At 43.9% G+C, this 22,193-nt stretch overlaps 1 protein-coding gene across 1 annotated transcript in view; it reads left to right on the plus strand.

Moving 5' to 3' along the window:
• KMT2D (lysine methyltransferase 2D) overlaps positions 1 to 17,296 on the plus strand; it is a 124,716-nt gene extending 107,420 nt beyond the window's left edge. Inside the window, exons 49-55 of the mRNA XM_081317957.1 lie at positions 722 to 1,865; positions 4,728 to 4,864; positions 6,420 to 6,550; positions 7,554 to 7,839; positions 10,351 to 10,424; positions 11,331 to 11,439; positions 13,995 to 17,296. Of these exons, the coding sequence (XP_081174083.1) occupies positions 722 to 1,865; positions 4,728 to 4,864; positions 6,420 to 6,550; positions 7,554 to 7,839; positions 10,351 to 10,424; positions 11,331 to 11,439; positions 13,995 to 14,087 (1,974 nt within the window). The 3' untranslated portion in view covers positions 14,088 to 17,296. The remainder of the gene's footprint in view (positions 1 to 721; positions 1,866 to 4,727; positions 4,865 to 6,419; positions 6,551 to 7,553; positions 7,840 to 10,350; positions 10,425 to 11,330; positions 11,440 to 13,994) is intronic.
• Positions 17,297 to 22,193: the final 4,897 nt, after the last annotated feature.

Consider the following 22,193-nt stretch of genomic DNA (forward strand, 5'->3'; position numbering starts at 1 on the left):
TCCTTTTTCATGTAAGAATAGATAACTCCTCTTTCTTGTCTGAGGACACCCATGCTCTCCTTTCACGACATTCAGTCACTTCCCCTAGCCCAGGGGTAGGCAACCTCGGCTTTTTTATGACTCATGGACTTCAACTCCCAGAATTCCTGAGCCAGTAAAGCTGACTCAGGAATTCTGGGAGTGGAAGTCCATGAGTCATAAAAGAGCCGAGGTTGCCTACCCCTGCCCTAGCCAGACCTCTCTCTTAACCAAACTCTGAAGAAAAAAAAAAGAACCATCAAATTTCTGATAACCAACTGGCTTTGGTGTGATGGAATAGTGCTCATATTAAAACTATATGCTGTCCTGGTAGGATGTCTCCTATCAAAGAAATTGGCTGGTGGCCTTAGTTGCCTCTGCTTCTTTTTCAAAGAAATTTGTGGTTGAATCTCCAGCTAGAGTGGGAAAGGAAAAGTGAAAAAAAAACTTATCAAGGTTGGAGTCCTTGCAGGATAAGGAAGCCAGAGAGGCCAGATTCCAACACACACACAGACACACACCCTCCGAATTCTGAAGCCTTTATTTGATGGTTCCCAAGAGACCATAGTCAGTCTGATGAAATTCTTGTAAATAGTCAAGCAGCAATAAAGGAGCAGCTCTGATCAGCTCCTAAGAGTTGTTCTGGTTCTTAGTACCTGACAAGTTGTTGTTTTTTTCTTTCCCCCCCCCCTTTCTTCTTTAGGAGACTTCAGTTCCAGAAAAAGCTGCTCAACACTGCTACATCAACAATGTTGCCAATCTGGATGTCCGGCAACTCTTGACGCTTCCTGAAGAACCGTCTCCTCCTCTGTCCCCTTTTGCACCCTCTCCACCGAGCCCCCCCAAGATTCCTGAGCCACCCCCTGAGCCCGAAGCACCTCCCCCGGCTGTGACCTCCCCTCCACCCGCATCTCCTAAAGAAGAAGCTCCTCAGTCTCCCCCTAAAGCCAAGCCTCGCTCCAGGCCCCTGGAGGATAACGAGGAGAGCAAGCCAAGGCTCAAAAAATGGAAAGGGGTGCGTTGGAAACGATTACGTTTCCTCATCACCATTCAGAAGGGTGGTACCAAGCGTGACGGGGAGAGGGAGATTGCGGAGTTCATTGAGCGCTTGGCCACTACTCTTCGGCCGGAGAAAGTGCCACGCGATTTACGGAAGTGCTGCTTTTGCCACGAGGAAGGAGACGGAGCCACGGACGGTCCAGCCCGCCTCCTTAATCTTGATCTGGACTTATGGGTGCACCTCAACTGTGCCCTCTGGTCCACGGAGGTTTACGAGACTCAGGGCGGGGCCCTAATTAACGTGGAAGTAGCACTGCACCGGGGCCTGCTCACCAAATGCTCACTTTGCCAGAAGACGGGTGCCACTAATAGCTGCAACCGTATCCGCTGCCCCAACGTCTATCACTTTGCTTGCGCTATCCGTGCCAAGTGCATGTTCTTTAAGGACAAGACGATGCTGTGCCCACTGCACAAGCTCAAGGGCCCCTGCGACCAGGAGCTCAGCACCTTCACTGTCTTCCGACGGGTGTACATCGAAAGGGACGAGGTCAAGCAGATTGCCAGCATCATCCAGCGCGGGGAGCGCCTCCACATGTTCCGAGTGGGTGGCCTGGTCTTCCATGCCATAGGGCAGCTCTTGCCCCACCAAATGGCAGACTTTCACAGTGCCACAGCACTCTACCCTGTGGGCTATGAGGCCACCCGCATCTACTGGAGTTTGCGGACCAACAACCGGCGTTGCTGCTACCGATGTACCATTTGTGAGAACAACGGCCGGCCAGAGTTTGTGGTTCAAGTGATGGAACATGGTTTGGAGGATTTGGTCTTCACAGATTCCTCGCCACAGGGTAGAGATCAGCTTGGGCTCTTGCTTTTCATGAGTTTGCTGGTTGTGAGCTTTTGAGCAAGACCAGAATTCTTCCTCTTTTAAGATCCCGAATGTCTAAAACTGTGCGAGGTTGACTTGAGAAAATCCACTTCCTCTGCCCAGAATTAATGGTTTAAAAAGCACAGCAGCTGTAGGCGTATGTTAAGAGGGGTCTATTTTCTGATGCATTGAGCTTATTTTCAGGTTTGAAAGTAGGAGGAAGACTCTTGGGCCCCGCAAAGCTCAGCTGGGATGTCCAAAGATGTCCTCTTGGGTACATGTAAAATTAATAACACTTTAAAATAGCTGCTTCAATGTAAATCTTGCTTTTCAGACAGCCAGTCTTTAAAGTGGCTAAAGGTGTGTGTGGGGGGGCTGTTTTCATGTTTTCGATCTAAAAAGACTATATGGAGGAGAAGGAAGATTATTTTCAAGATCAGGAAGATGAGGGAGTAATACATTGGCATATAGAGGCAGTTCAGGCTAGCCCAGGGCTAGGCCACCTTGGCTCTTTTATGACTCGTGGACTTCAACTCCCAGAATTCCTGAGCCAGCCATGCTGAGGGGAAGGGAGAGGTTTCCATCCTGAGCCATGCTGGCTCAGGAATTCTGGGAGTTGAAGTCCAGGAGTCATAAAAGAGCCCAGGTTGCCTACCCCTGGGCTAGACTAACGATTTCTTTGTGAAGTTCCTATGGAAGTAACAATCTGTCACCATTCCTGAAGGAACTTTGGTGGTGGGGAGGCTGAGCGTTTACCGGGGCTGACACAATATAGGCAGTCCTCAACTTGCGACCACAGTTGAGTCCAAAGTTTCTGTTGCTAAGCGAACCAGTTGTTCAGTGAATTCCCCCCCTTATTTCACTTCCTTTTCTTGCTGCAGTTGTTAAGTGAATCACTGCAGTTGTTTAAGTCAGTAACACAATTTGATAATTGAATCTGGCTTCCTCAATGACTTGTGCTTGTCAGAACTTTGCAAAAGGTGATGATCACACGATCCCCAAGACACCGCAACCATTATAAATACCTGCCAGTTGCCAAGTGTCCAAATTTTCATCACATGACTACGGGGATGCCGCAACAGTTGTAAGTGTGAAAGACGGATATAAGTCACTGTTTTCAGTGGTGTAACTTCAAACGGTCACTAAAGGAATATTTTTGTGAGTCGAGGACTACCTGTATTTGCCGATATGAGAGCAATCTTTTCCCCGAGCCTAAACAAGCAAACAAACAATCTCTACCCAATTTAAAAGAGGTAACCTAGTGCGTGTGCTTTCTCTTTCTCTTCCTCTTTCCTAATTGACAAGGTGAGTCACTTTCCCACTAGAATGACACATGTACTAGTTGAGAAGCATAGCTGTATAGTCTTACATCTCAAACAGTTGCTCCCCTTTAGGGTAAATTTCATTTTCCAGGGATTTTCTTAAAAGTAAGACAGCTTTCACTCACATCCAAATTTTTGGCCTTGTTCATGTCAGAAAGTAGTATCTATTCCAGTATAAATTATACGAGCATCCAGATAGTTCTCGTTTAATGACGGCTCACCCGTTCAAAATTACAACGCAACTATGTGACTGGTACTTAACGACCAGTTCTTGAAGGTCTGGCTGTCCCAGCACCACTGCAGTCGTGTGATCAAATCTGGGTGCCTAGCAACCGACTCACACTTTTGAACGCTTGCAGCGTTCAAGGGTTACATGATCACCATTCGTGGCCTTCCCTGCCTGCTTCCCGTAAACAAAACAGTCAGTGGGGAAGCCAGAAGGGAAGGTTTGCATGTTGCTCTGGTAAGTCATACGCGATCTCCCCCACCTGGCAGCAGCCAAGCCACCTACGCTCCTGTTGTACCTCACTGGCCACCTGCACACACTCCCTCACCCAGCTGCAGCAGCATACCTGCCTGTCGGCCTGCTTGTGAGTCACCTGGGACTTATTTAATGATCCTTCTCAATGACAGCAACGGAGAGTGTGAAGATTGCTGTCACTAAGTGATTTAAGACATGTGATGTTACGCTTTGCAGCTACATCACTTAACAGTGGAAATTCCAGTCCCAATTACTATTGTTAACTGGAAGACTACCTGTACTCTTTATATTAGATGGATTTTTAATAGGAATAGGAATAGAATAAGAATAGGATAGGATAGGAATAGAATAGAATGGAATGGAATAGTTTAGAATAGAATAGAATAAAATGGAATAGAATAGGAATAGAATAGAATAGGAATAGAATAGAATAGAATAGAATAGAATAGAATAGAATAGAATAGAATAGAATAGAATAGAATAGCTCTGAAAAAATACCATTGTGCATATACCACATACCCACACCTATATGATACAGAGAAACATCACAGTCTAGTTCGAATGTATACATATGCATGGCGAAAAAAAGAACCCTGTGAAATTTCAAGACGGCATAAGGAACAAAACTGTTACGGAATCTAGTGGTTCTGCTATAAATTCAGATACGAAAAAAAGGTAATAAAGTAGAACAAATTGTTTTAGTGGAACGAATATTGGGTGAATGCTTTTCGGCATGGACATTATGAGAGGGAGCTTTTTGCCCAATTCTGCCCTGCTGTCAGTCAGTTTTTAGGGACCTGGCTGCATGTATCTACTTAGCGGTTGTTGAAGGTTGCCTAATGCACGCTACTTTTTGCATTTTTATGCCTGAATTTCTCAATATGTGTCTCAAATCCTGGAGGGCTGTCCTGTAGCCAAGCATGTTGACAAATTTGGAGTCTGGTTTCTGATTCTCCCTCTCAGTAAATATGTATGTATCCGTCGTAGATGAATGAAAATGTCTCATCTTCAATTCTTCCCTTTTCCTCTCTTGTAACAGCTGTCTGGAACCGCATCATTGAACCGGTGGCTATGATGCGCAAGGAAGCTGACATGCTGCGACTTTTCCCCGAGTATCTAAAGGGAGAAGAGCTCTTTGGCTTGACAGTGCATGCTGTTCTGCGCATCGCGGAGTCCGTATGTACCAAATGCAAGAAACAGGAACCCTGAATCAGGAAGTACAACTGGTGCCAGCAGCCCAAATCTTGACAGGAAATAATCTAATCATAATAGGATCATTCAACTCTTTTATGACCGGCTCACCTCTAGCAACTAAATCAGATTGAGGATGTATCTTGCCTTCTGTCTGGGCAGAAGGCTGAATTCACGGAGACCATGAAATGCCAAGCTAACAACAATCTTGGCATGGATATTAAAGCCCCCCAAGATTACAGCTACTACCTGTAGGATTTCCCTGGCCATTTTTCAGGAATAAAGCTGTGAAGTAGAGTAGGTAATGGTAGAGTAGCAATATTTGACATTTATCTCTGTGACCATCACTAGATGCAGCCTGCTCAGATTCTAACACTAAGAAAAAAAAGAACTAGTAAAATTGATAGTCTTTATGGACCTTAATAACACCTCATTCAGAAGAGATTGGACAACTGTTTGCCTGAAATGGTGTAGAATTTCCTGCCTTAGCAGGGGGTTGAACTAGAAGACTTCCAAGTTCCCTTCCAACTCTGTTATTCTATTCTATTAATTTAGCAAACTATATGTTTTCTTGATTTTTAGTAACAAACTGAAGATGCCTGATAACTAAATCCCATCCTTGCCCCCTTTTTGGGTGGGGTCCATGCAATTAATGTGTACTCTTGGTAACATTTTAGTTCTCACCAAAGGGACTTTACATTCTCTGAGAGATGCTCTCATTGTGTCTGGGTTGATCCACAGTTCATAAAAAGTGTAATAAAAGCCACAGTCCCAGAAATACAACCGGTCCGTGGACCAGTACCAGGCCACAACATGCCAACGACTGGTCCGCACAAACAAGCAAAGCCCCATCTGTGGGATGCAGGCAGCACACAAAACCACACCCTTTCCGGTCCATGGGAAAACCTTTCTCCATGGAACCGGTCACTGGTGCCCACAAGGTTGGGGACCTCTGACCTACAGCATGTTTTACAGCTGATATTGATAAACTGGTCAATGAGACGAGTCCTGGAAGTGAGGATGCTAAATTTGATCATGTCATATTTTTACCACTTAAATTTTGCGCTCTAGGAATAGATTTGCTTTGGTGGACACACCTGAGGGACTGGCTTATTCTCCATTCATACTCTGTTTTCTCCAGGAACCCTGGCAAGATCGCATAACACACACACTTCTATTTTTTTCCATACCGACAATCCTGTGAGGTAGATTAAGGTGGCAGTGAGTTGCAAATAGTTAGCCTCTCTAATTGAGGGTAGACTTGGCTCTGGGTCTTCCTATGTCTTAACTCAGCACTAAGAGAAAGGACTTCTCATGTAGTAGAAGTATTGATGCTCTCCATTTCAGTTGTGTCCAGTTTTTGGAGAGGCTATGGATCAGCTCACTCCAGTCTTAGGTAGCTTCTGCCAGTTGTTTTTATTCTGGTTGGTTTTGGTTTTGGTTTATCTATCTAGCCATTGTGCCTTTCCTTTTATCGCTGACCATTCTGGGCATAATTGACCTTTAAGTGAAAAAAACCCACATCCTCTTCTCTTCCCAGCTGCCTGGTGTTGAGAGTTGCCAGAATTACCTATTTCGCTATGGACGCCATCCACTCATAGAGCTGCCACTCATGATCAATCCCACTGGCTGTGCTCGATCAGAACCCAAAATCCTTACACACTACAAACGGTGAGTGAACACCATCTATGTTACTCCCTTGATTGCTGATCTTCGGTGAAGAACCCGTGTTGAGACATCAGGCTGAGAGAGTGAAATGTATCAATTGTAGGAGCCCTTCCTTTGTACGCAGAAGTTTCTGGGGCAGAATCATATTTGATAGGAAAGATGATAACCAGCCACTTGTGATTTAGAACAAGAAAGCTTCCTGTGTTGCTGTGGCTCTGATGTAATGGCACCAGCACCTAGGCAAGAGGAGCCACTGAGAAGCTTTGCCAAGGATAGAATGAACCCGGTATTTCTTTTCTTTCTAAAATACCAGGGGCAATTTTGATCACCACTTTTGGAAAGGAATTGTAATACAGCTGTAAAAGAGGACAATCAAAATGTTTAGTGGAAACCAAAGGTTTTTATTAGAAAAAGGTAGAACATTGGGACTGTTCAGGTTAGGAAGAGGTGACGTAATTTGTACAACATCATGGATGACATAGAAGAAAATAACAGGAATATATGTTAGTTTTGTTATGGTCAATATACTAATACCAATAATTTCCCAGTGAAACTTGTTAGGATATTTAGAGCAGATGAAAGAAGGCACAGAGTGCAGAATTAAGTTGTGGAATTCATTGGCCCAATGAATGACCTGTAACTTAGATGGTTTTACAAGGGTCCAAATTCATATAATCTTTGAAGATTCTTCTTCCAGCTGTGTGATGCAACATAAGCAGATTCTTGATAGTTTTGTTAGATTTGGGGGACAAGTTTTTTATTTTAAACTATATGCCTATTTTATAGTTTATAGTTTAGAGGTCTTCTTTCCACTTTGAAATATCAAAGAACTTGGTCAATGGATTTCAGCAATTAGGATCAGAAGACATTGAGTGCTACATATCCAACACAGTCCCAGTGATTGTTGCAACTCAAAACTCTGTATTTTATCCTAATTCTTCACTACCCTTACTGATGGGCTTAATATCCTTTGTTTTTCTCCGCTCTCCCCCTACATATTTTGAAGGCCCCACACTCTGAACAGCACCAGCATGTCCAAAGCTTACCAGAGTACGTTCACAGGTGAAACAAACACACCCTATAGCAAGCAGTTTGTGCACTCCAAGTCCTCACAGTACCGCCGTCTCAAGACCGAATGGAAGAACAATGTGTACCTGGCCCGGTCCCGCATCCAAGGACTTGGGCTTTATGCTGCCAAGGATCTTGAGAAGCACACAATGGTTATTGAATACATTGGCACCATTATCCGCAACGAAGTTGCTAACAGGCGGGAAAAGATATATGAGGAACAGGTAAGGGGTGGAATAAGGACTCTGTATTGGAATATAGTTGCACTAAGGAAATAGAAACATCCACTTTTAATTATTTTATTTATTTATTTATTTGATTTGATTTGTATACCGCCCTTCTCCGGAAGGACTCAGGGCGGTGAACAGGGACATAAATATCAAAATGCCCAAATACAGAAATTGAAAACAAATTAAACCCTAGTGCCCAAATGCAGAAGATAAATTACATTAAAACAATAATTAAAACAAAACCCATCAGACCAGGCTGGATTGTTCAAACAGATAGGTTTTTAGGTCGCGTCGGAAGGAGCGAAGGTCGGGAGCCATCCGGAGCTCAACCAGTAAACGGTTCCACAGGTCAGGCGCACCCACAGAGAACGCCCTCCCCCTGGGGGTCACCAGACGGCATTCTCCGAACCGCGGCACCCTGAGGAGGCCCTCTCTGTGGGAGCGCACTGGGCGGAGGGAAGTTGATGCTGGTCGCAGGTGCTCCCTAAGGTACTCCGGATTAGAAGAGGGATGGGTGGCCTTAGCTTGGGTAGTAGGTCTTTGTAGACAAGGGTGTCCTAACCGTGGCAACATTAAGTCATGTGGATTTCAACTCCCAGAATTCCCCCTCCAGGGTGAATGGCTGGGGAATGCCGGTAGTTGAGGTCCACACATCTTAAAGTTGCCAAGGTAAGGAAACCTGTTGTAAAGGGTATTCTAGGGCTAACGTTTATAGTGAGAAAGTTACTTGACTTAGCTGTTGGTATGAAGAGTCCTCAATCAGAATCGGATTCTGATTGGATATTTGGCATTTCTAGATCTGCGATTGCCACTGAACTTGGATGATTATCTCCCTGAATTCTGCCTTGTCCTTTAATTGGAGAAGAATAGCTTACAATAGAGATGTATGAGTCATTATCACATAAATGGCATCGGTCCACACCATCAAAATCCTATAGATTCATTAATTTTACAAAAAGAAGACGCTGCATTTTTTCATATGCCATTTCTTCTGACATCTTTCTACATACTTTGGCTGTAACATACACAAAGTTTTGAGGTGGGGGGCTAGCAGGCTTGGTGAGTTAGCTTACCCAGATTCTGTTTTGACAGAATTCGGATTTTGCTTGTGAGGAAAGGTGCAGTGCGCTGCTTTCTGAAGTCGAAGAAACCAGTCTGTTTCTGACTTGTTACATTTCCATGTGGTTATTTACTAAGTTTGTTCTAGTTTTTCCCATATTCATATGTTAAAAGTACACACCTTGCTTTCTGGTCATTCTTTCAGCAGCCATTTGAAGTTACAAAAAGGGACACATAGAGCCGACCCTTAAAGTACCAGTTGTTCACAGCACTCATGTAGTCATGTACAGGAAGTCCTCGACTTATGACCACAATTGAGCCCCAATTTTTTTTGGCTGAGTGAGACATTTGTTAAGTGAATTTTGCCTCATAGTACAACCTTTCTTGCACAGTTGTTATGTGAATCACTGCAGTTGTTAAATTAGTAATACGATTGTTAAGTGAATCTGGCTTTCCCATTGACTTTGCTTGTCAGAAGGTTGCAGAAGGGGATCGCATGACCCCAGGACACTGCAACGGTCTTAAACACTTGCCAGTTGTCAGGCATCTGAATTTTGATCATGTGACCATGGGGATGCTACAACAGTCATCAGTGTGAGTCAGTTCCCAAGCATCTTGATTTTGATCATGTGACTATGGGGAGGCTGCAACGGTCGTGTGAAAAACGGTCATAAGTCATTTTTTCCAGTGCTGTTGTAAGTTCGAATGGTCACTAAATGAACTATTGTAAGTCGAGGACTAGCTGTATCTGATACAGGTGACCTGGATGCTTGGCAACTGGCTCAACTTACAAAGGTTGCAGTGCTCACATGATCGCCATTTGTGATCTTCTCTACCAGCTTCCCACAACAAAATCAAAAGACCTTCCCCTGCCTGGCGGCAGCTACCCCCAACCCCATCGTGCTTGCACCGCATCTCTCAGGCCACACACACACACACACACACACACACACACACAACATCCCCCATGTGGTAACAGCCCCCCCTCCCCCCCAGCCCTGCCATGTGCTGCACCTTACCTGGGCCTCGCGAGCCACCTGGGACTGATTCAGTGACCTACGATCCTCACTTAATGGCAACAGGGAGTGCTGCTGCTAAGTGATGTGCTCACATGATACTGCAGATTACAACCCTGTTGCTTAGCAATTGAACTTATGGTCCCAATTATCATTGATATTCAAGGATTACCTGTATAGATTAAACATACATTGATGTTTCTTCAGCCAATGGATGGATAGATTTCGGTCTAAATATTTTGGTGCTGGATATGGATGAAGTCAGCTGATGTTTTAGGTTTTTCCAAAGAGAGTAATCTCATGCTTCTCTCCCTAGCATTTGTGCTACTAAAGCAGTTAATCTGAATTCAGCTAAAATTGATGGTAAATCTGTGAGGCCTGAAGGAAACATAAAACGTGCTGTATAATTTCTCTTTTCATGCCTTTCCAGAACCGAGGCATCTACATGTTCCGTATCAATAATGAACATGTGATTGATGCCACCCTGACGGGTGGCCCTGCCAGGTGAGCAAATTTGAATTTATAAGTGTTTGTTTACAAAATTAAAAGTTATTAGCTTTATCGATCCATTTAAATGGGATTTTGATTTGATTTTAAACAGGAATATGTTTCTTTAGTTCTCAAGTTCTCATCTGAAGCATAGGAAAAGCAACTTAGGTAAAATTAATTGATTTCAATATGCCCCGGTTGTGTTTTTCATTACTGGTTAATACTGTTTATTCATTAGTAGTTAGAACATTTTTTTCCAGCGAGAAGAAACAATTGATAGAGTGTCATAAGCACTTCTGAACTGCTGCAACTAAGAGTTGCATAGCTTATTGACCAATTATTTCTAAGGTTCACAACTGAATACTAATTGTCATATTTTGTTCCTCTCAAATAGAAAGCTATTATTTTCTTAGCACTTTCTTAAAAATACAATTGTTCATATTTTATTAATTGTATTATTAGTAATTAAAATTTATTAATTAAAGGTTAATTTGTGTTACTGTATTTTATAATAAAATAGTGTGCAAATCAATTAAAACAAAAAACAAAACGTAAAAGCCATGATAGAAAGCATTCAGTAAGCAAGGTGATAGTAACAGTAAGAATAATAAAATAAAGTTAATGTGAGCGATCATTATTAAATCCTGCCCAAGGTAGTTCCTTCAGAGCAAAGGATTCTTAATACACCACATATTTTTCCATAAGTTCTTTGGTCTCATAAACCCCCGTAGTTAATGTTAATGTTAAAAATAGAATGCAAGAATCCTGGGACGAGGAGCTTGAGCAAGCACCATTCCAGAGTTTCAAGAACGTTCTGAAGAATTCCATGCTGAGCTCTTCTGACTTTTCATGGAATGGGTTTCCCACAGTGACGAACCCAAGGGCCCCGTTGCATGATTTTCCTTCTTCTTCCCCTCCAAGGTACATTAATCATTCCTGTGCACCGAATTGTGTGGCTGAGGTGGTGACTTTTGACAAAGAGGACAAGATAATCATCATCTCGAGTCGCCGAATACCCAAAGGAGAGGAGGTGAATATTGGATTATTGTAGGCGCGAATGTTACAAACATGAACATGCAGTCCTTGACCTACGACAGCAACCGATTCAGTCAGCAAATGTTCCAAATTATGACAGCCTTGAACAAATGCTGGTTACAACTGGTCCTCAGAGTTCCAGCTATCCCAACACATACACACTCCCCTCTGTGGTCATGGGAAGGCAATCTGGATGCTTGACAATCCATTCACGTTTGCAACTGGTTGCCAAACACCTCACAAACATGTGATTGTCTTTCTGGAGTAAGTCTCCCCCATCTGCACACCCTTCCACAGCCCTTCTGCACTCACACCACACCAGCTATTATCACACACACACCCCAGGCCCTCTCCCTAATTTGGGCTGTAACTCTCACGTGCTGCTGTGAACCCTTCCTGATCCGCACTGCACCTCTTGTGCACCCCCTCGCACCTCTCGGGCATCCCCTTGCCTCATCCCTGACCCGCGTGACACCTCTCACACCTTTGCACACCCTTCCTATCTGACCCAGGCTGCACCTCTCATGCATGCTCTTGCATCCACCCTGTATCTTGCCTCTCACATACCTCCTTGCACCCTCCCAGAACTGTGTAACCCCTCTCACGGACATTCTTGCACACCCTCCTTGAACCTCCCCAACTCTCCCTGTGTCTTTCACACACCCTCCCTGACCCATGTTTTGCCTCTCACACATCCTCCCTGACCTGTCCCTGCACCCCTTCTGCTCCCCATCCTCCCCTTTGCACTCTTCCTCACCCAGCAGCAACCATTTGCCTGCCTTTGGACCTGGCGCATACGATTTCCAGCCGACTTCCCCACTGCCTCTGGAAGTTGCCTCATCTAACTATTGTGGGATTCAATTAACAATGGCAACTGGGACTGCAGGAATTGCCGTCACTAAGCGATACTTTACAACTACATCATTTAGTGATGGGAATGCCCGTCTCAATTGCCACTGTAAGTTGAGGACTGTCTACATGGTGCGTAATTTCCCTTAAAATGTTACAAAGAAAATACCTGTCTGATGATAACAGGGTAGATTTCATATTCTAGTTCACTTTGAGCTTATTTACTTAGAATGTTCTATTTTTCATCAATTCTTGTTCAACTCAAGCTAGAACATACAGGCTTCCAGACATCTCTCACCTATATATTGACAAAACTGACCTGCTAAGCTTCAACAAAGTTTCTACATTATGTTCCCTTACATTATGCTTTGGAGAAAGTTTTTTAACCATTCTCCCATAATGAATACATTGCTTTAAAATGGTGAGAGCCATATGTATCCTAAATGAGGAGAGAGGTATACATCAAAAAGAGTTATTTCATTTTGGTTTTAATGCTGCACAAACTTCACTTGGCTTGCTTATTCTGGACATGGGGATATGAAAATCACGTTTTAGGTGTTTGCATTCAATCCTTTCCTTGTCTGTACCAATATCTTGACAGGTATGTGTGTGTGTGTGTGTGCGTGTGTGCGCGCACAGTCATGTGAAAAAGAAAGTACACTCGTTGAAATGTTTGACTTTTTTTAACATCTAGGTATTCCTGGAGTTATGACCATTCATTCAGCAAATGTTCAAAGTTATCCTGACATTGAATAAAACAAAAGTTACATCCAGTCCCTGAAGTTACAGCTGTTGCAGCTTCCCTGTGCTTATGTGATCAAAATTTGGGTGCTCAGCAGCTTGCCTGCCCTTATGACTGAGGAGTGTTTCAACTCCACCCACCCACCATCTCCTCCCACCCACATCTGCCCTTTTGACCCTCCTGCATAGCAGTACTTCGTGGTGGGGTGTTGAGGCTGAAATAGAGATCTTGGGTCTTCAGCAGCCTCAGCTGGCCACCATTGATCCCTGACTTCAGCCCCAGTGCCCTTGCCACAAAGGAGGGCCACCTCAAGCCCTGTGCTGTGGCCAGCAGACATGCTGCAAAAGCCATTCCCCCATTGACTTTGCTTGCTGGAAGCCAGCTGGGAAGGTTATAAATGTTGATCACATAATCCCGGGACAGTGCATCTGTCGTAAACACATGCCGATAGCCGAGCGACTGAATTTTGATCACGTGACCACAGGTGATGTTGCAAAGTGCCGTTGTAACTTTGAACAGCTCACAAATGGTCGACTTACAACGGGTCGTTTAGTGACCCGTTCAAAGTTACAACCGCACTGAAAAAAGTGACTTGCGGCCATTTTGCGACATTTATGACTCTTGCAGCATCCCCAGGGTCACATGATCGAAATTCAGACGTTTGGCAGTTTCAGTGTCCCAGGGTCATGTGAGCCCCCCCTTTTACCACCTTCTGACCAGCAAAGTCAATGGGGTGGAGGGAGCCAGATTCACTTAACAACCATGTTACAAACTTAACGATGGTAGTGATCCACTTAACTGTAGCAAGAAAGGTCATAAAATGGAGCAAAATTCGCTTAGCAACAGAAAGTTTGGGCTCGATTTTTGACTGTACGTCGAGGACTCGCCTGTATTGTAAGTGGTGCCAGAAAAGGGCTTGAATTAGAGCCTTACCCTGACCTTGTTTCTTTCTTCCGCAGCTGACGTACGACTACCAGTTTGACTTTGAAGACGATCAGCACAAAATCCCATGCCATTGTGGAGCCTGGAACTGCAGGAAGTGGATGAACTAGATCCCAGGGGCTCTTTGACGAGGCAGAGGCCTACCCCGATCACCTGGCACAGATGGTGCCCTCGGCTGGCGAGAGAGGCCTTTTCTGCCAGCTCTCCCAACTAGCCAGCATGGCCGAGAGTCACTCGGGGAAAGCATGATTGGAACTTGCCATCCCAACATGCTCGTGGGGTAGCCGGGACCCAGATTTAAAGGGGGTGATGTCAGCCTACCTGCCCCTGCGAGCCAATATTGTTGGTGGTTTACATCCAGTTGGTTCTTTTGGCAGCTGGGCTTGGTTGCCTCCTGCTTCTTGACAAGGCAACCCACGTTTTCCCCCAACGAAAGGCAGCAGCCGCTAGCGACTCCACCTGGGGTGGGAAAATGGATAAACTGGAACTCAGGGTTTTCTTTTTAGTATTTTTCTTTTGCGGGCAAAATGGGGATCCTTCTACCCCTATGCACCTGTATATAATGGACTATCAGAAATATACTGCGGTGGGGGGGGGGGAGAGAGCCCGGGGCATTCTGTCTAGCAGAGTTGGGGAAAGAGGGCTGCAGCATGGCTACGGAATCCCCAGGGAAGAATTTGTAGGGTTTTTTTTCTCCCCACCCCCCTTTGCGTGTGTGCGTGTTGGACGCGAGAAGAATTAAAAAAAAAACCCCTAATCTCTATTGCTTGCTAATCTACCAAGGTAACAAGAGACTTCAAAGAGACTTGTTTTAGCTTGACAATCCACCTTCCAGAGCACCTCCCTCTGGATTTTCTTTAATGTAGGTGTTGGATTTAAACTGTGTGCGAGTGCGGGCGTACATACGTGTGCTTTTTGGAGTCGGTCTGTTTCTGAGAGAGAGCAGGCACTGTGCCTTGCGGAAACTGGAAACAGATCCTCCCTGTCTCTAGCCCTGCCCCCACCCCCTCGCCTCTCCCCGAAATCTTCCATGTGCAAGGAGCATCTGCACTTGAACCTACCTCATTTGAAGCGTTAGATTTTGGTGTCTTTCCCCCCCCCTTCCCCTCTCTCTCTAATGTGAGCCCCTCGCTGTGCTGCCCTTCTTCCCAAGCCCTCCGAACACGGAGAGCCACAGTTGCTCTGTTTTCCATGGGAAGTTATTTGGAGGTGAGATGGGAGGGGGAAAAGAAAGTCTTTCTTCTGGACTTGTCCTTTGCCTTTTCTCCTCTTCTCTCTCCGGTCTCCCTTCAACCCCAGGTAGTCCTCAGTCTCCTGGACCTCTTTGGAGGCTGAACCGCAGAGCTCCGGGAATCCCCATCCGTCCACAGAAGAGCCGGACACGCTGCGAAGCAAAGAAGTGGCTTGACTAGGCCAGGGCATCCTGAGGAGACAGAGAGAGAGAGAGAGAGAGAGAGAGAGAGAGAGAGAGAGAGAGAGAGAGAGAGAACTTCAGGTCCCCTGAGAGCTGCTTGGCTGGTAGACCCAGACCCAGGAAAGGGAAATGTCCATTGGATTAAGAAGGCGAGGGTTAGCACCCGGTGAACTCTCGACGGTGTCGGGTGCGGGTGGGTGGGGGAGCTGGTTCCCAGTGAGACTCGCCCCCCCCCTCCGGTCAAGAGGCAGTCAGCTCCCTCTCTCGTCTGTCTCCCCCTGGTTAACGTGCTGCTCTGAAGGCTCACCGTGTGGATGCGTGCGAGTGCGGGTGTACAATTATGTCTTGTGTATATAAACGGAGGAGCTTGAGAGACGTGGGCACATTGCAGAGTTTGGGATTATTTATCTATTTATATAAATAAATATATAAATATATATATAAATATATAAATATAAATATATTGTGTATATATTTGATATAGCACGGGGAGGAACAATACCCTGCCTGCAGGGTTTTTCTGGACTGCTGGGTGGATCTCTGCAGAACCTTTCCTGCCCTCCCTATCCATTGGGTGGGACGGGAACTATGGAAGAGAGAGAGAGAGAGAGATTTGTTTATTTGCAGAATTTTGGGTAGGAAGCCTGTAAAGAGCTTGTTTCTATGCTTCCTGTGTATATACATATATATTTTCCTTTTTTTAAAGAAGAAAAAAAAATCAGTTTATAACCAGTATCTAAAGAGCCATCTGCCCAGCAGCATCTCCCTCCCCCCCAACTCCATAGGGAAATTCCTTATTAACCGAAGGCAAACTATGGGCATTATACAGGTGAGACAGTCAAGACATGTGTTTTCGCCATGTAAAATACGACACCTGTTCTCCCTGCTGCTGAACGAAAACTTTGGAAGACTGCTGTACCCTTGAACTGAAGTTGACGCGCGAGAGGAGCGAACATCAGAGGGTCTTGATGGAGAAGGCTCTCTCGACTGACAATTGTATCATTCAGATCTTTTAGCGCACAATTGTACCACTTCCCTTCTCCAGTTTCTAAACACACACACACACACACACACACACACACACACAAACATCCCCCCAATACGCCCATAAGAGTGGCATCTAACCGACCACAGTTCACAGATGATCGATCAGACAATGCAGAGGGAATGTGTGCATAGTCGAAGTCAGAAGAAGGACGAGGGGGAGGGGTATTAAAATCAGGGTTAGCATGCAAAAGTGTCTTTTTTTTAAAAAAATGGCAAGATGAGAACCATGTTCTTGAGTGCAAAGCTGCTTCTGCAAAACCGATCTAAGCTATGACGGTTAGAAAAACAGTAAGAGATAATGACAGATTATTAAAGTAATTAAAGCTGTATATAAGATGACATTTGTGTAGAGAAGGGGGGAATTTTTATCATTTACAAAACCACTGGACGTTGTTTTAAAATAAAGGTTTGAGTTAAAGCCAGTATACATTTTTTGTCTTTGGATTTTGTTTGTGTGTCTTTCCATTAATTTGGAAAGCTGTAAAGATGTAAAAAAATAAATTTTAAAGAATTGCTACAAAGGTTTAAAAGCTTGAGAGAGATTTTAAAGATGATGAAATGACTGAATATAATAGATTGTCAGGATTTTTTGGGATGACGGTTAGAGTTTAAGATAATTCTGTAGATTTTAGCTGATGAAGAAAAAGACTATACAATTTTTAATTTTTATATAAACTATAACCTGGTCTTGAAGCTAAAAAATTTTTTAAAGTTCTCTGCCTGTATAACCGCATTTGACGCCTTGTCCCATACATCTGTTTACAGTTGCACATATTATATATATTAAGTTTTATCCCTTTTATGAACCTAAATAATCACTTTTTTAAAAATAAAGTGTGGACTTTGTGAGGAATAATATTTTGTGTTGGGGATTTTGTTACTTTGTGTGTGTGAGTTCTGTATAGCAAAGTTATCTTTCGTAATGAAAGAACTGAAAACAAAATAGACCTATTCCTTAAAAAGCATAAATAAAATTCAAAAAATCAAAAATCAAATCCCATTCTGGCTCCTGCTATGTTCTGTAATTGGTACAACTTTGAAATATATATAATTTGGGTTCAAAGATGAAAAAAAATGGTCTCATGATTGCTTTTCTGAGAAGACTGTGTAAATCAAAGAGATTTCTTAAAAATGTTAAATGACAAGCCTGATTTTTTTATACTTAATATGTGCTGATGGAAAATAGACTCACGTCTGCTGTTAAATGTTTATTTTCTTATTAGCTCTCTTTCAGTCAGTAGAGCACATCAAGACAAGGCCTGACTTGCCAATGAACATATATTTGAGGCAAAATATCTGAGTTACCTTTTTTGGTGGCCAGTCAGTGGATACTTCCTGTTCTTTCCTACTGTTTTGTGTAAAAAAAAACTTTGGATGGCCTGCTTGGATGGGAGCCACCATGAATGGTTTAATGTTTAATTTTAGTTTAATTTCTCTGCTGAGTTGCCAATGCCTAATCACCATCTGCTGTAAATTATCTCTGCTGGATTAACTGACACTGCCCTTATTCCCTCTCTTCCTCTGTATAGATTGCAGCAAGAAGGGCAGGCAGGAAACTCATTTAAAACAGAAATGTCCTTCAACCTCATGACTATAGGGCAGCTCTCTTTGGTGATCACCTTTGAAATAATTTTTTGCATTTCTAGCACTATTTTCTTGTACAAAGTAGTTTTATCACCACAAGTACTTTTTGGATGAGAGATTTTAAATTAGCTGTGCAAAGAGCTCTTTAGAGCCAGACTAACCAGATGCACACGGATTAAGATTGATGGAATACTTGGTACTCTCTGAATTCGGTTGTTTGCTTGCAGATGTTTAATTACCCAACTAGGTAAGTTTTTAGTGTTAGAAAAGAGGGGTTTGTTCTCTGTTTATAAACAGTAGCTTGCCCTGTCATGTTGGTGGGGCTGTGTTTTCTCCTTGGTAGTTCCTTGATTTGGCTGCTGTTTATTGTTTGATGGTTGCTGCTTGGGTGGGAAAGGGAGCAAGGGATTGTGAGACTGGCTGGGAAACTGTCATAGAACATTGAAAATCAAAATCGCATGACCGCATAGAATTGAAGCAGGCAGCTGCAGCTTCCCCAAATTTCATTCCCTTTAGAATCATGGGTTCTAGATTTTGAACACATTCTGTAAGCTAGCCATTTGAGTTACCTTGTTTCAAAAACTGTTGCCCTACAGTGCACCATTTCACCTGGTTAAAGATCATGATGAGAGTTTTAGTATATATATATATATATATATATATATATATATATATATATATATATATATATATATATATATATATATATATATATATATATATATATATATATATATATATATATATATATATATATATATATATATATATATATATATATATATATATATATATATATATATATGCTATGATAGTAGAGTGACATTTGCCTTCTCAATAGAACAGAGGTCCCCAACCTTTTGAGCATCAGGGACCGGTTCCGTGGAGAGAGGTTTTTCTGCAGACCAGAGAGGTTGTGGTTTCATGTACTGCCTGCATCCCGCGGATGGGCCTTTGCTTGTTTGCATGGCCCGGTTTCTGGCATGCCGTGGCCCAGTGCCGGGGTCCACAGACGGGGGTTGGGGACCCCTGCAATAGAAGATTGCTAGTTGGAACTGAGCAGATTTTTTTTTAATTCACTAAGCTAGTTTGATCTTTTTTCCTGACAAGGTAGAAGGGCTTCACCTGAATGCAATTCTTGTCAAGATCAAGTAGGACTTTGAAACTGGACCCACTGAACTGACTTAAATATTTTTAAAAGCCCAAAGAAAAATAGCAAAATCAATCAATAAATAGGCAGTTATCCCTGGAGTAAATTCCTTCTAGTGCTACCCAATTATTTTCAAGAGCAAGTTTATCTGAGACCAAGGACTACACTGAGTGGGCAAGATTACAGAGAAATTCGCAGAGATGAAGCCAGGACTTCAATCGGGGCCTATCTCCAGTTGCGACCCTATCTGGACCGAGATGCCCTACGCACACTCATGCGCTCGTGACCTCCCGTCTAGACTACTGCAACGCTCTCTACATGGGGCTGCCCTTGAGGACCACTCGGAGACTTCAGCTGGTGCAGAATGCGGCCGCGCGAGTTGTGATGGGGGTTTCCCGATACTCCCATGTAACACCTCTACTCCGTGAGCTGCATTGGCTTCTGGTTGCCCTCCGGGTGAGATTCAAGGTGCTGGTGATGACCTATAAAGCCCTAAATGGCTTGGGTCTGGGATATTTGAGGGAACACCTGCTGCCGGCATCAAGTTCCCTTCGTCCAGTGCACTCACACAGGGAGGGTCTTCTCAGGGTGCCGCCGGTAAAAGACTGCCGGCGGATAACACCCAGGGGAAGGGCCTTCTCTGTGAGTGCGCCTGCCCTCTGGAACCAGCTGCCCGTGGAGCTTAGGACTGCCCCCGACCTTCACACATTTCGCCGGGACCTGAAGACCTGGCTCTTTGAGCTCTCCGGCCCAGGCTGAGAATTTTTAACTGGGTTTTTTTAATTTTAGGGATAATTTAATCTTTTTTAATTTGTTTTTAACTTTTGTACTGGTTGTTTTAAATACCCTGTAAACTGCCCTGAGTCCTTCGGGAAAGGGCGGTATATAAATCTAATAAAATAAAATAAATATCTCACAGGCACAGGAATCATCAAAGCCCTTTATACAACCCAGGGCAAAAAATTTCTGAATTCACCCAAGCAGGAAGAAATGTATTAATCAGGAATTGGTCCAAAGACATACAGTGGGACAAAAAAGTATTTAGTCAGCCACCAATTGTGCAAGTTCTCCCACTTAAAAAGATGAGAGAGGCATGTAAATTTCATCATAGGTATATCTCAACTATGAGAGACAAAATGGGAAAGAATCCAGGAAATCACATTGTAGGATTTCTAATGAATTAATTTGTACATTCCTCGGTAAAATAAGTATTTGGTCACCTACAAACAAGATTTCTGGCTCTCACAGACCTGTAACTTCTTCTTTAAGAGGCTCCTCTGTCCTCCACTCGTTACCTGTATGAATGGCACCTGGTTGAACTTGTTGTCAGTATAAAAGACACCAGTCCACAACCTCAAACAGTCACACTCTAAACTCCACTATGGCCAAGACACCAGAAACAAAATTGTAGACCTGCACCATGCTGGGAAGACTGAATTTGCAATAGGCAAGCAGCTTGGTGTGAAGAAATCAACTGTGGGAGCAATTATTAGAAAATGGAAGACATACAAGACCACTGATAATCTCCCTCATTCTGGGGCTCCACGCAAGATCTCACCCCGTGGGGTCAAAATGATCACAAGAACGGTGAGCAAAAATCCCAGAACCACATGGGGGGACCTAGTGAATGGCCTGCAGAGAGCTGGGACCAAAGTAACAAAGGCTACCATCAGTAACACACTACGCCGCCAGGGACTCAAATCCTGCCGTGCCAGACGTGTCCCCCTGCTTAAGCCAGTACATGTCCGGGCCCATCTGAAGTTTGCTAGAGAGCATTTGGATGATCCAGAACAGGATTGGGAGAATGTCATATGGTCAGATGAAACCAAAGTAGAAGTTTTTGGTAAAAACTCAACTCATCGTGTTTGGAGGAGAAAGAATGCTGAGTTGCATCCAAAGAACACCATACCTACTGTGAAGCATGGGGGTGGAAACATCATGCTTTGGGGCTGTTTTTCTGCAAAGGGACCAGGACGACTGATCCGTGTAAAGGAAAGAATGAATGGGGCCATGTATCGTGAGATTTTGAGTGAAAACCTTCCATCAGCAAGGGCATTGAAGATGAAACGTGGCTGGGTCTTTCAGCATGACAATGATCCCAAACACACCACCCGGGCAACGAAGGAGTGGCTTCGTAAGAAGCATTTCAATGTCCTGGAGTGGCCTAGCCAGTCTCCAGATCTCAACCCCATAGAAAACCTTTGTAGGGAGTTGAAAGTCCATGTTGCCCAGTGACAGCCCCAAAACATCACTGCTCTACAGGAGATCTGCATGGAGGAATGGGCCAAAATACCAGCAACAGGGTGTGCAAACCTTGTGAAGACTTACAGAAAACGTTTGACCTCTGTCATTGCCAACAAAGGGTATATAACAAAGTAATCCCCTTCATGGATTACTGCCTTGTCGTGGCGAAGGGGCTTGCGTAATTCAATGAAGCTATGAGCTATGCCGTGCAGGGCCACCCAAGACGGACAGGTCATAGCCGAGAGTTCTGACAAAACGTGATCCACTGGAGAAGGAAATGGCAACCCACTCCAGTATCTTTGCCATGAAAACCCTATGGACAGTACCAAAAGGCAAAACGATATGACGCTGGAAGATGAGCCCCTCAGGTCGGAAGGCGTCCAATATGCTACTGGGGAAGAGCAGAGGGCTAGTACTAGGAGCGCCAGAAAGAATGAAGCGGCTGGGCCAAAGCCGAAAGGACGCTCAGCTGTGGATGTGTCTGGTGGTGAAAGGAAAGTCCGATGCTGTAAAGATTTTTTCTCCATAGGAACCTGGAATGTAAGATCCATGAATCAAGGAAAGCTGGACGTGGTCAAACAAGAGATGACAAGACTGAACATCGACATCTTAGGTATCAGCGAACTAAAATGGACAGGAATGGGTGAATTTAATTCAGATGACCATCAGGTATACTACTGCGGGCAAGAATCCCTCAGAAGAAATGGAGTAGCCTTCATAGTCAATAAAAGAGTAGGAAAAGCAATACTGGGATACAATCCTCAAAATGACAGAATG

The sequence above is a fragment of the Vipera berus genome (genome assembly GCF_964194415.1).
Source record: "Vipera berus genome assembly, chromosome: 2".
In the NCBI taxonomy this organism is placed as follows: domain Eukaryota; kingdom Metazoa; phylum Chordata; class Lepidosauria; order Squamata; family Viperidae; genus Vipera; species Vipera berus.